General features: G+C 41.0%; 2 protein-coding genes across 3 annotated transcripts in view; one reads left to right on the forward strand and one right to left on the reverse strand.

Annotated features, from left to right (window-relative positions):
- Positions 1–70: 70 nt before the first annotated feature.
- On the forward strand, positions 71–4,944 carry rmdn1 (regulator of microtubule dynamics 1). Its single transcript, XM_039789948.1, has 10 exons — positions 71–335; positions 899–1,004; positions 2,501–2,585; positions 2,876–3,035; positions 3,281–3,370; positions 3,461–3,516; positions 3,950–4,037; positions 4,217–4,247; positions 4,419–4,552; positions 4,709–4,944. The coding sequence occupies exons 1-10, from the start codon at positions 213–215 to the stop codon at positions 4,748–4,750; spliced, it is 915 nt and encodes a 304-aa protein (XP_039645882.1). The 5' UTR covers positions 71–212; the 3' UTR covers positions 4,751–4,944.
- Positions 4,945–5,273: 329 nt separating this feature from the next.
- Positions 5,274–13,612, reverse strand: part of LOC120552161 (NEDD4-like E3 ubiquitin-protein ligase WWP1) — a 39,970-nt gene continuing 31,631 nt past the window's right edge. For both annotated transcript variants that reach the window (XM_039789947.1, XM_039789946.1), the window contains exons 19-25: positions 13,455–13,588; positions 12,083–12,223; positions 11,845–11,965; positions 10,490–10,594; positions 9,005–9,101; positions 8,808–8,880; positions 5,274–8,239 (exon numbers count right to left, since the gene is read on the reverse strand). In XM_039789947.1, coding sequence (XP_039645881.1) covers positions 8,140–8,239; positions 8,808–8,880; positions 9,005–9,101; positions 10,490–10,594; positions 11,845–11,965; positions 12,083–12,223; positions 13,455–13,588 — 771 coding nt within the window. In that variant the 3' untranslated portion in view covers positions 5,274–8,139. The remainder of the gene's footprint in view (positions 8,240–8,807; positions 8,881–9,004; positions 9,102–10,489; positions 10,595–11,844; positions 11,966–12,082; positions 12,224–13,454; positions 13,589–13,612) is intronic.

The raw sequence follows: 13,612 nt of genomic DNA on the forward strand, positions 1-13,612 counted from the left end.
GTGCTAAACCGTGTGAAAAACATAGGTGAAAAATAGAGAGGCGAGAGTCCCTCCCTTTCCGGTGGACCTCGGACGCATCCATATTACTGGATGTTACTTCGAAACATTTTCTGTTTGTCCTCTTGAATGTTTCCTGTTTGTATTTGAGCACCAGCCTCTCTTTCGATGTCGTCTAAAGTTCCCTATCATTGTACGTTTGGGCTTTGACACAAATGGCTGGAATAATTCTCAGGAGATGTGTGAGCAGGACTTTACTGTCAGCATCTGGTGCAAAAGGCATCAGAATAAGAGGGACAAGCCGGTACCACTGGACAACTTTAAGAAGGACTGTCACTGTAATTATAACTATGCCTTTTTTATTAGTACTCATCGGACAGTGCTGTTATCCTGCATGGAACTGTTAGAATCCTTCACTTTTACCTACTTACAGATGCGCAAATGTATGAATTTATGTTTTGGAAGAAAATGGTGCCATTGTAAAAGCGATTGCTTATATGCTTGTAGGTAAAAGGGCAGTAGGGATTTAGTACTGCCAGAGAGCTGCCTTTTGTATCAGGATCTGTCATCGCTGTCCATGCGTAAGGTTTAGCATAACTGGTAAGGAAGATTGTGTATGAGTTAACACATTTAACATACTTAAGTTTAACTGATAATAGTCAAATTCAAACTCTACACTGGGTACAGTGGGTGAGTGCAGTGACCTGGTGCCTCCTAACGTTACTGCTTTTCAGGTAGTGTCAGGTTACCTTGGGTCAACTGATACTGGTCATTGTAAATAATAGCCATGAGTCGGAAATCACTTTTAAGTCCCATTTTGTGTATATCTTTTTTGTCTCTGAAGTAGTTCCTGCATAGGTTTCCCTATGTGTCTTTATGTCACTTCCTTTCTTGTGTACAGACTGGAGGAGCTGCATTCCTCCTCGGCTTCCCCACACTATCCTGTCTGGGTTATGAAGCTTATCACAGAGTGCAGAGTTCGGCTGTGGTCCACGCTTTAGAAAAAGGTACTAGGCAAACTGTGTGATGTCCTTCAAATACAGATTTAAGCAAACAAACATGTTTGCTTTTCAGGAATTAGGTGTAGAATACCACAAACCTAATCAACATGTCCTTTAAGGTCCCATGACATGGTGATCTTTGGATTCTTTTATATAGGCCTTAGTGGTCCCATAATACTGTATCTGAAGTTCTTTTTTAAAAACCTTAGTGTTTCCCTTAAAATTTTTTTTCAATCCCTTTTTTAAATTTTTCCCAATAAAATAATAAAATTTTTTTATTAATATATTTAAATTTTTTTTTATAAAAATTTTATGTTTTTTTTTATTTTATTTTTATTATGTCTCCCTAATACTGTATCTGAAGTCTCTTTTATATAGACCTTAGTGGTCTCCTAATGCTGTATCTGAAGTCTCTTTTATATAGACCTTAGTGGTCCCCTAATACTGTATCTGAAGTCTCTTTTATATAGACCTTAGTGGTCTCCTAATACTGTATCTGAAGTCTCTTTTATATAGACCTTAGTGGTCTCCTAATACTGTATCTGAAGTCTATTTTATATAGACCTTAGTGGTCTCCTAATACTGTATCTGAAGTCTCTTTACATAGACCTTAGTGGTCCCCTAATACTGTATCTGAAGTCTCTTTTATATAGACCTTAGTGGTCTCCTAATACTGTATCTGAAGTCTCTTTTATATAGACCTTAGTGGTCTCCTAATGCTGTATCTGAAGTCTCTTTTATATAGACCTTAGTGGTCCCCTAATACTGTATCTGAAGTCTCTTTTATATAGACCTTAGTGGTCTCCTAATGCTGTATCTGAAGTCTCTTTTATATAGACCTTAGTGGTCCCCTAATACTGTATCTTAAGTCTCTTTTATATAGACCTTAGTGGTCCCATAATACTGTATCTTAAGTCTCTTTCCCGAAATTCAGCCTTGGTGCAGAATTACAGCCACTAGAGCCAGCCCCACAATGAGCTTTCCTTAGTATGTGCCATTTCTGTGTCTGTAGCTATTGAGGAGGAGAGAACGGGGGCAAGGTGGAGGGTGGGGGTGTGGCCTTGACCAACTGCCACTTTTTTCGTTTGAAAGCCATGATGTCTCTCTCTCATGGGTGGGCCAAATTCTCTGGCTGGGCAAAGCAGAGAAAGGGGAGGTAATCTTGCTCCTTATGACCTCATAAGGAGCAGATTCCAGATCGGCCCATCTGAGCTTTCATTTTCTCAAAGGCAGAGCAGGATACCCAGGGCTCGGTTTACACCTATCACCATTTCTAGCCACTGGGGGACCATAGACAGGCTGGGGGAATACATATTAATGTTTAAAAAAAAACTCTGAAATTTTCATGCCATGGGACCTTTAATAAATATACTTGAGTTTTTTTCAGTGAGAACTTTTTTGGACAGCTTGGAAAACAGAAACAGAGTTAAGGTTTAGTCTAGTGAATTAGGACGTAAGACCATCTTTGGCTGAATTTGCTGCTGTGTTTTGTGTCTGTGCAGAGGAGGTTTTGGAGCAGGCTGACTACCTGTACAGCTGTGCAGAGACAGAGAAGCTTTACCAGCTGCTGCTGCAGTACAAGGACAGGCAAGGAGAGCGTTCAATTACCATAACCAGCTCTTCTCTGTTCTCTCTTTTCATATCGTCTCCATTTCTTCTGTTCTCACTAGAAGTTGTTGGAATGAACCATGTTTTGGTGCATTGTATTATTTATCGGATATGTTTTTACCCATGCTTACTGTTTTTTTGTTTTTTTATTCAAAGTTTGGTGCATTACCCTCTGCCTCAGTGTCTTTGTAATACAATAAATCACCAGAGAGCACCGAATTGTATACACATTGTGGGTCTAAGTTGTGATTTTGTTTCCGTCCATCCAGTGATGATGCAGAGTTCCTGTGGAGGCTGGCCCGGGCGTCTCGTGACCTGTCGGAACTGCCCAACATGGAGGACGGACGGAAAAAGCAGCTGGTATTCGAGGGCTTTGAATACGCAAAGAAGGCCCTGGAGAAGGATGAGAAGTGTTTCGCAGCACACAAAGTAAGACGACTGGTTTCACTGAGAATGCATTACTGATTCACCTCCGTCAGGGCTTTAATCACAGTCTAACTTAACTAACTTAACCACAAACTAACTTAACTCTCTGCACACATTTGCACCTGCAGGATTGTTGCCAAGTTCATCAAAACATGACATGACACGGGACAGTTTCTTTTTAAAAGAGCTTTATAAAGACATTAAGGTATGATTGGACCAAACTGTCGTCACTCTTTCTCTCCTAACAGTGGTACGCGGTATGTCTCAGTGATGTCGGGGAATACGAGGGGGTCAAGGTGAAAATAGGAAATTCGTACATCATCAGGGAACATTTAGAGGTGAGAGGACATTATGGTCAATCTTATATTATCATTGTGTGACAGTTAACTACAGTATATTCTGAAGTGAAGCATGTTTCTTTGTCCTAGAAAGCCATCGAGCTCAATCCCAAAGATGCCACTTCGTTACATATTTTGGGTTACTGGTGAGTAAACCATGGGTGTAAGATTTTTTTTTTTTTTTTATAATACAGCTGCTACATCAAGTCAAACATGGATACAAGCTTGGACTAGCCAAATCTGTTACACTTGTAAACTCAGTCTTCCAAGACGGCAGAGGCTAAAGGAAAAGGAATTTTGCGTTTTTAGGCCCAAAGAATGCAAACCGAATGGGGTGTAAACCAGATAAAAAGAAACTGTGTGTGCATGAGACTTAAATGTGCCCTGTCACACATATTTCATTACTTTGTGGTTATGTCTGAAGTTCTACCATGGACTCTGTAACATTTTTTGCAGACTGCAGTCGCAATCTCAGACCTTTTGTCCAAGACGTAGCTATTGTGCCAAATAATTCTATGTTATATCATTAGAGCTTTAATTCACTAAGGCTTTATTATCTGTATGTCTTCTCCCTCTTAGGTGCTTTACCTTTGCTGAGCTGCCTTGGTATCAACGCAAGGTAGCGGCTGTCATTTTTTCATCACCACCTACGTCCACATATGAGGAGGTGAGGACTGCTCGGTCTCTCTCCCTGTCCTTTGTTTTGTTACTAACTGCACAATAGCTGACTGTTCAAACCGCTTCAGGCTGTAATGACCAGTTCATTGTTACTTTTTGGTTTGGGCTTGGAGAGATAAACATTTTAACAAATTTGGATGAAGTCATGCTTTTTCTGCCCCTTTTCAGGCTTTGGCATTCTTTTTGAAAGCTGAAGAAGGTAAAACACAGCATACTCATAAAGTCACTGAGACATTTACTGAAATATTGCTGATCTCTTGTTGGCTGCGGCTCAGATTCTTAGCTCAAGACAGCACTGTGCTTGTACGTGATTTCTTTAAACGGTTAAAAATGCATTCAACTAACATACATTTCTTTCTTTTTTTCTCAGTTGATCCAAACTTCTATAGTAAAAACCTGCTAATGCTCGGGAAAACCTACATGGGCATGAAAGACAAACAGAAAGCACTGCTCTATCTAACCAAAGCAAAAGAGTACCCTGCTCACACACTGGAAGACAAAGAGGTACATGAACTAAGACTACTAACTTTGGATTACTTGTTTTCATATCTACTTGACCCAGATGTATTATAGTTTAATTTCAGGCTTCTTGATGCATGAATCATAACGTGCTGATGTGAACGTCGTCAGTTGATTTACAGTAGATTTGTTCCTTTGCAGGTCCATAAAGAGGCTGTTGACCTCTTGAAGAAACTAGGATGAAGCTGTTATTACCACTTAGTGGAACAGGATGCCCTTTGGGGACTTTTGGAGGCTTAAAAATTGCAAAAGAATGCTCAGTTTTAAAATGTGATTCTGTAATTAATACAATAGAACCACAGTATTTGTAATCATTCAGCTTTTAGTTAAATTAAACACCATGCAACGTTTGATATTGCAGTAGTAGACAGGATGTACATGGTCTCTGTGTATTATTTCATGCCTGAATTCCTCTTCCACTGACTTTTCACTGAAAATGTCAAGTCAATTTTATTTAAGTTGGCTATACACACATTTTTTTTCAGATCAAAAATTTAATAAATCTTGGCCACAAATGCACCTTCAGCTTAACTATGAATGCGGTTTTCCTCACCAGCATAAGGTGAACTGAGCCGGTTTCATGAGACGTTAATCATACTGACTGAACTAAAAGTAAACTCAACCAGCTGTAAACATGGTCAGATATACATTTATTAAATGTTTTTCCACATGCAAGATCCAATCAAAACAAAGGATAAACCAAGAACAAATGTTTTGTTTTTTTTAATTTAAGAACAGAAAACAATCGCAAACAGTTTTGTTGTGAAAGCTGAGCAGAAGGCCTCTCATCCCCCCCGATTATGACACAACGAAAAAAGAAAAGAAAGAAAGCATGGTCATGGAGGGGGGTTTATTCACTTTTTTTATTTGTATCTCATAAATCCATCTCTCTTCATTAAAATGGGTCAAAGCAGATAAAAAAATGAATCTTCTATACACATCGTCTCCAGTAAAGGGGCATTCTGTACAGTGTAGTTGGTGTTTACAGTGTGTATCTACACGCGATATGTTACAGTTTGGATGCGTTTCAGATGGCCTAAACTGCAGTCAGCACAGAAATAATGTCCCTGCTGCATTATCATGTATTGAAATGATGTACAGTATCAGGAATCAGCTTTGCATTGAGAGAACTGTCCAGGTGATACTTCATCTTGTTACTGGCTACACTGAAGGCAACCTGAAACGTCCCATCTATTTCTGATAAGAACAAAGGCATCACAGATTTCCATCAACGGAGCGGCGGCTCTGTGTAATTAATTATAATATTTAAGTACTTTATTTACTTTCATTATCTTTATACAATGAATATTCACATACACAGTTGATTTTTCTTTGATTACACGTTTCTGTTCAAAAGGAAGCACAAAGTTATGCAGATTTGACCTCTCTTTAAAAGTCGGCTCCTTTTGCTACAGTAAATGGTTTTTCTTCATACTGTCGCCCCGCCTTCCAGCTGAATACATGTTATATACATGACTGATAACATGAGTAATCGCAAGCTACTCCTAGAAAAAGTCTAAAGCAGCTTGCTGCTGTTTGCAGTGGTCTGAAAAAAACACAATGCTAGAGAAAAACAAGGAGATTGGCCTGCCATTGCCATAGCTGCGTTTAGACCACTGACTGAAAGAATATGCACCATAGTTTAGAGACAATGGAGTTAGACGCGACGTCGTGGAAAAACAAAGGACATGTCCCCTGAAGCATTAAAAGGAAAGAAAGGACAAGGGGGAAGTAGGGGGGTGCAAAAACAAAAACACACAACGTGTAGCACTGCAAATGCTGTGTCAGGCTCCAAACAGGCCTAGGGCTGCTGAGGAGTTGCACCGTGGAAGGTTTCCACTTCTTATTTGGTCTGTGGCACTTTAGTGTCTTATAAATCACTACGTTTTCAGCACTATGGCGACTACGCGACAGAATTATTGTTTTCTAACAATACCGTGCAAGTTTATGACCCAGTTAATACTTTCAGAAAAATTCTATTTTATTTTACTTGGCCAGTTTCCACTGTGTGCTGCCTGCATGCGATATTTGTGTATGTTGCTTTCAAGACATAACATTTCATATATTTTAGTCCAGAATCTCCTTTATGACCGCTGACCAAAACCTGAAAGAACCATAGAACTTTGAAAGACAATTGATGCAATGATAATGAGATTTCTTTGCAACAATGCTAAGATTTCTATGCAGCATTGGCTTCAGTTGTAATTTAGTTTAATGGTTGGTAATAAATTAAGCTGAGAACAGCTTCTTTCAATACATGTTCAAATGTACATTCATATGAATCAGATGTCCTTTGGACCTTAGTACAACACAAGATGGCCAAATATATGCAGTCTTTGATTTTTATGATTAATATGTCAGTTTTATGTGCTGTATGGGTATTTGTCTATTGTGATACCTATAACTGAGAAGTACATTTGATGTTTCATGTTATCATATAAGCATAATCATGTTTGTCGCTCTGTAAAGCACAGTGACTTCATGGACTGGAGACACTTTACAGTCAGAGATCACAAATCAAAAGAGGCAAAAGAGAAATCAGCCAAGCACACACAACCCATTGAGACGGAGTCTGTCATTTGACTCTTTTGTGACAATTTTCCAAACAGCTCAATCTTTCAATGAAAACTGTGAGTGTGTGATCCCTGTGTGGATCTCACTTGCCAACTGAAGCAGGTGGCCTGGGATATGTCCAGTGTCCATGGCTCAAACAACACAACTATAAACCACAGGCCCCAAAGGACTATCCAATTGCGTACAGAGTCATTTGAACTATGCCCACTGGACATCGATAATACAGAGCAGACTCCCCAAACTAATGTTCAATCTTAAAAGATTGAGCTTGGTCTGGTGATAGCCAGACTACCTCTGAGCAGGTGTCCAGAATCTCATTGAGGGGTTGTATGAGAGTGTTATCCTCTGCTCCATATCAGTCCATCCTGAACACTTTGCCTTTTTGATAATGGTTAAAAAAGCTCATTAAGAAAAAGAGTGTCCATGCATGCATGTTTTGTTGTGTGTGTGTGTGTGTGTGTGTATATATATATATAGGTGGTGGTAGTGGGTGGTCACAGCAGTCTTCTCATCTTCAGAGGCAGCCATGCAAGCACATAAAATTTGCAACAATTACTATGGGTCCATTGGGGGGAGGGGTGGGGGGAGAGGGGTAATCAGGCACCAGACCCCAATACTACTCTCGCTATTTAGAAGCTCTATAGAACTAGAGCTTTAAAAGAAGATTGCTCATCAACTATAAAATCCTCTCAAAAACACTTTTTTCTCAGTCTCTTTTAAAATGCCAGACAGCAGTGGGGGAGGAAATAAAAAAAAAATATCCATGAGTTCTGTTTTCAAACAGAGGAGCAAAAATGCTGAAATGCTTGCATATTTCATGATGGGGTATCATATAATATTTAAGGGCTGGAGGACAGGATTGCGGCAAAAATGATGCTGCAAATTAAGATTTGGTTTTAAATGACAAAATAGCTTATATACATTGGTGGTTATCTTGTGCAATTCTTTTTTAGTTTGTTTTACTTGGGGAGGGGAGAGAAATACAAGGACTCCTCCCTTTATTCTTGGCCAAATCCTTCCGTTTCCTCGATGGCAAAGAGCAGCTTCTCTTTCAGCTGTTCGAAGCTCTTGTAAGGAGGCAAGTCAAGACGGTTGAAACTGAAAGACAAAGAGTGTGGACGAAATATTAATATCAAGGGTCAGATGCTTAAAACATGAATTGGTTATAAACAGTCTCTTGTAGAAAAATTAAAAAGCCTTTATTTATGGCTTGGTCATCATAAACCTTTAAAAACTCTGATGCGTTTTAAAGGTTTATGATGACCAAGCCATAAATAAAGGCTTTTTAATTTTTCTACAAGAGAGTGCCTTGGAGTTTCCTTATGGTTTCTACATAATGTTTATCCCATCCAAAGAGCACCTCAAGCTAACATTTTGAGTCCTGGAAGCGCTCCGTTACAGACATTTGGTTATAAAAAGTGTTGCCATACTGATTACATATTCCCTCAGGGACATTAACAGCTTTCTAAGTAAATTGCGGCTGCTATGATTAACTTTTCTGTCAAACTTCATGAACCAGTGTCAGTGTTTGCAATAAGTCACTAAGTCACAGTCCATCACAGTAAATCCCTGTGAATAATAATATACTGGAGTAACCTTCATTGTGGGCAAAACTCTGTGAGGGAGGAATGAATCCCATAAATCAGAGGTAAAGCATTCTACTCACCAAGTGTGGCTCCGAGGAAGCCATGTGTCCTTCCCCACCTTCTCAATGCAGAACTTCTGGGGCCCATTACTTCCTGCAATGCAAAAGAAGATGACAGGTGAGAACACTAACAGAAAACAGTATGCATCTGTAGCTCTTAGTGTCTGAATGATTATGCCCTGAATGGGTCACTCTTCGTGTGTCTGTCGGTCACTGACCCATGAGTTCAGCAAAGCCGCCCAGAGGAAGCCTGCAGGTTCCAGTGACAAACTGCATGAGCCGCAGTCGCACTTCGTTGTCCACTTCTTTCACCAGCTGCAGGGGAAGAAGTGGACACACACACACAGTCAGTGACCACATACTTACATACATCTTAAATAAACATTAAAAAGGGAGTAACAAACTCAAAAGAAATGTCATCTAGAGTACAGGGTAACAATATAGAAAAAAAGTCTGCGTCTGACAGGATTGCTGCGGTAGTTGCTGTTACCAGTGTTATTCCAATTTTCCACTTGATCGTGTCTGTGCTGCGTTCTGGTTTTGTTCCGTCCTCGGGCCTGCGCCATACCACACCGGGAGCGTCTGAGAAGCGGAGCGTCTGCTGCTCGACTCTCAGATTATATTGTCTCTACAAGTACTTTACAGAACAATGACTTGTTTATTAAACTAGTATCTACCTTCCACTCCAAGCACTCCTCTAATTAAACTCCAAGCCTTCTCTTTACTGGCGTTGTCCTGATGAAAAAGGATCTGTGATGTCGTATTACGTTTTTCCACCTCCAAGATGAATCTCTCATTGTCCGTGGTGTTGTAAAGGAGACAAAAACGATATATGAGGGTGTCTTTTGATAAACCGACTAGATGCTCTTGCTGTTTAACTTCCTGACCCGCTGTCCGAATGGTCCGCGGCTCGCATGAAAATAGACGCGACGCGTATCTTCAGCAGAGCGGAGAGCCGCTTCACACACACTTCTAGGACGCGCCGTGGTGCAGCTGGTGGAATATAAAGCATTGACTTGAATGGCAGCGATTGCTCGCGGGGGTCGCGGCATCTCCGGAACTCCGTGCAGACGCACGCACCAGGTGGAAAATAGGGGCGACATGGTGTTCAGGCGTACACGATTACATTGCTTGACCACCGCCGTCCCTCCCTCGGGCCCTCCCTCGTCGCTTTGCTTCTTTTTTTATAGAAATAAAACCCATGGGGCGCCCTGGTAGCATGCGCCCCATATACTGAGGCCCAGTCCTTCCCGCAGCGGCCCAGGTTCGAGTCTGACGACGCAGTCCTTTGCTGCATGTCAGACCCCCCCGCCTCCCTTTCCTTTATTCAGCTATTTTATAAAGGCCCCAAAGCCCAACAAAAAAAAGAAAGAAAACCCATTTAGTTCATTGTGCAAAACGCTACACTTCTGAAACGCTCCCAGTGTGATATGAAGCTGTGCACAAGAAAAAACTGCACACAGTAAGATTATAAACTAAAAGGGTCTGCTCTGTACAGCAGCAGTAATAGAGTCACAGCACACAGATTTGGTATCAAAGCCAAAAGCAAAAGCACCTATTTGGCAATATTTCGGATGTAAACCCAATCTAAGAATATCTTTTCTATTAAAATGCTTGGTGTAATCGACAACACTGGTGTTGTGACAAGTTTATTAACCAGAGGGAAAATTTCCTGTCATCCCAAGTGTTTTGTATGACCGTACCTGCCAGAACCAGATGATCTGTTTGCTGTTCCTTGTGTAGTGACGGTACACGGTGTTCCTCTGCCAGTCTTGAAGATCTACTTCCTGCATGCCACACAGCATCACCTGGGCATCACAAGTACATAAATGACATGGAGAACGCAAAGCAAATAAACTAAAGTAGAAAGAATTCTCCCACAAGAAGCGAGTTCTACAAACAATCATAGTATTTCATCTTATTTGAGTAATGACTAATGGGTTGAAAGCTCTGTGGAGTGGGGTAGGCTATTGGGATTAGGGTTGGGTACCGAAACCCGGTTCCACTATGGTACCGGTTCCTACGCAAACGGTAGTATTCGGACCGGATTAGAACGCGAATTTCGGTTCCTCATTTCGGTTCCGACTGAAATATTTTCCCTCTGTCGCTCCGGACACCGGACTCTTTTTTTTTTTTCTTTCTCCCTTTTCTGCCGAGTGGCGCACATGCCCGCTCGCGGTGTGAAGCGCGTGTCCGCGCTATTCCCCCGAAATGCACTCTACAATCACAGCTGACGGACGGCTTTTTGTACACGCTCTGAAACGGACGTAAAAACATCACACTTTCTCTGTAGTCTACCGTTAGCTAGCTACCGTATATGTAGGCTACTTTTAAAATGGCATATTTTCCCTCTGGGCTCGCCAAAATGGACGTAAAAGCATATTAACCATTCACTGACTGCACGTGATCGCTAGTAAACATTACACTTACTCTGCTAGTCTATCGTTCAGGACCCTGTAGCCTGGTGGTAGGGGAGGCGAGACAGCCTCCCCAAATTGTCTGCCCTTTCAAACTCCTACCTGGGTGTGTACAGACCTCTTGGACACCGTCTGAGAGTTTTCTCCTATGCAGTAGGCCTACATGCCATAAGTCAGGAGAGGTGTAGTATCTTGCCAGAGAAGGCAATTATGGTCATTTTTCTGCAAAAGAACTGCTAAAGTTTGAAGCTGGTTGGCATACCAACTCAACATTTATTTTGTTGTTACTTGTTAATAGTGTAACTGTTATTTGTTAAATTATTGTAGTTGTGTGTTAGGTGACTTAGGTTTACTTATTATATATTTAAGTACTTTAAAACGTTAATATATTGTTAAATTTAAATAATTTTCAATAAAAAAAAAAACTCCATAAAAAGCCTTCTTTTATGTCATTTTTCAAGAATCGGTTTAGGAATTGGAATCGTTTTAAAAGTACCGGTTCGGCATCGGAATCGTAAAAATCCAAAGGGTACCCAACCCTAATTGGGATTAAAACAAAAATATGACACCACAGGTCATTAACATCACCAAATACAACAGGGCTTGTTACTGCATAACCAGCATCAGGTTATGCTGCTCACCTCAAGCTCCTTTTCATCAAAGTACTGGAGCCACTGAAGTGGGACCACCTCGTTGAAGCCGTCCAGGAAAGCTTTGGTCTGACCTTCCACCCCGCGGGAGAACCTCCACTCTGCCATTAGACTGCAAGCAGGACAACAAAAATGAACTTTGTAAGTTTAAAAAAAGGATTTACTTCAAATGATATCCTGATGTCAGACATAGTTGCTGTTAATGATGAAAACAGTGGTTATACTGAACCCAATATATTCCTCCTTGTTCTCTTCAGTAACTAGAACATTGACGCCATCAGGTTTGAGGTCATGAGAAGTGATCTTTCCCAGGATCTCCATGTCCACTGAGAAGTACATCTCCAGACCACACTCTTCAATGTTGTTGTCCCTGAGGAGAGATGATATTGTGTTGCTGCCACAGCATAATCAAGGGTGAACAGCTCAGTATATCCAAACGTTTATGAATAAATAAATATGTCCAAGATATCCAAGTTTCCATCTATAAGAGTACAAATCTGACTGCAAACACTGGCCAAGTCTCCAGCGTTTGTGCTTTCTTATTCAAAACTGTTCTTGCATCTCGTGGAGTCTGCAAATAACTGCTTCATCCCCTCGTAACATCTGTTCTCTTCTCCCTTTGTGTTTTACCCCTTCAGAAGCCTTCATATTGAATAAAAAAATAAATAAAATGATACCGTGATATAAATAACGTTAGGCCATACCAGTCAGCCCTAGTTGGTTCTAAGTATTAGGTGAAACTGCAAGTGGAATGGCCTGAGACAAACCTTGATCTCTGTGCGCTAGTTTGACCACCTACAGAGTTCAATAAAAACAGTATATCTGTCTAAATAATTTTAATCAATAGTGCACTCACACAAGAGGGAGGTCAAGGGACCTTGGGAGATTATCCTAGCAAATTTATTTAAGAATGCACATAGTGGCTCTTTAATCAAAGGTTCCACTCAGACTAATGGCGTTTTTTCATTACATGGTACCTGCTCGACTCACCTCGACTCTACTCGCCTTTTTTGGTTTTCCATTACGAAAAAAAGTCCCTGGTATTAGCTAACAGGTCCTTTTTTTAGTATCACCTCCGTCGAGGTTCCAAGCGAGCTGAGGCGATACCAAAAGGTGACTTGAATGCATCTACTGATTGGTCAGAGAGAATTGTCGTTTTTTTTTTTGCCGTCTCCAGCTTCTTTTGAAACAAAAGGTTTCTTCTGGCTGTGGCAACAGCCACACACCAAGAGTCAAAAACAACACACCTTCAACGTAGCACTTTTGTGTGTGTGTGTGTGTGTGTGTGTGTGTCGTTAGGTCACGGCAGTTTCCTGCGGCGTCGCTATTACGACCAGCCACGCTCGCCTCAGACATGAGGCGGTACTAAAACCGCAATGGAAAAAGGAGGACGGGGCACCGCGGTCGAGTTGAGCCGAGTAGAGTCGAGCAGGTACCATGTAATGGAAAAATACCATGCTGTCAAAGCAACAATAAAAAACGATGTAACGTGATCATTAAAATTAGCATACGCGCATGTTCATTTCCGTGCCATGCTCTCTACGGTCAGAAGAATATACATATATATTCTGAAGGCTGTGTAGACTGAAGACACAAATTACCTGATCCATATAAGTGAGTTGTAGAACTCTGGGTCGATGGACTCCAGGTCTTTGAGTATTAGCTTCTTGTTCAGCATGCGTTTGTAGAAAGGCAGAGAGAAGCCTGTGTCGATGAACTTGCCGTGGAAAAGGGCCTGTGGCAAGAGATAAATAAAAAG

Source organism: Perca fluviatilis, chromosome 22 (genome assembly GCF_010015445.1).
Source record: "Perca fluviatilis chromosome 22, GENO_Pfluv_1.0, whole genome shotgun sequence".
Taxonomy (NCBI): Eukaryota; Metazoa; Chordata; class Actinopteri; order Perciformes; family Percidae; genus Perca; species Perca fluviatilis.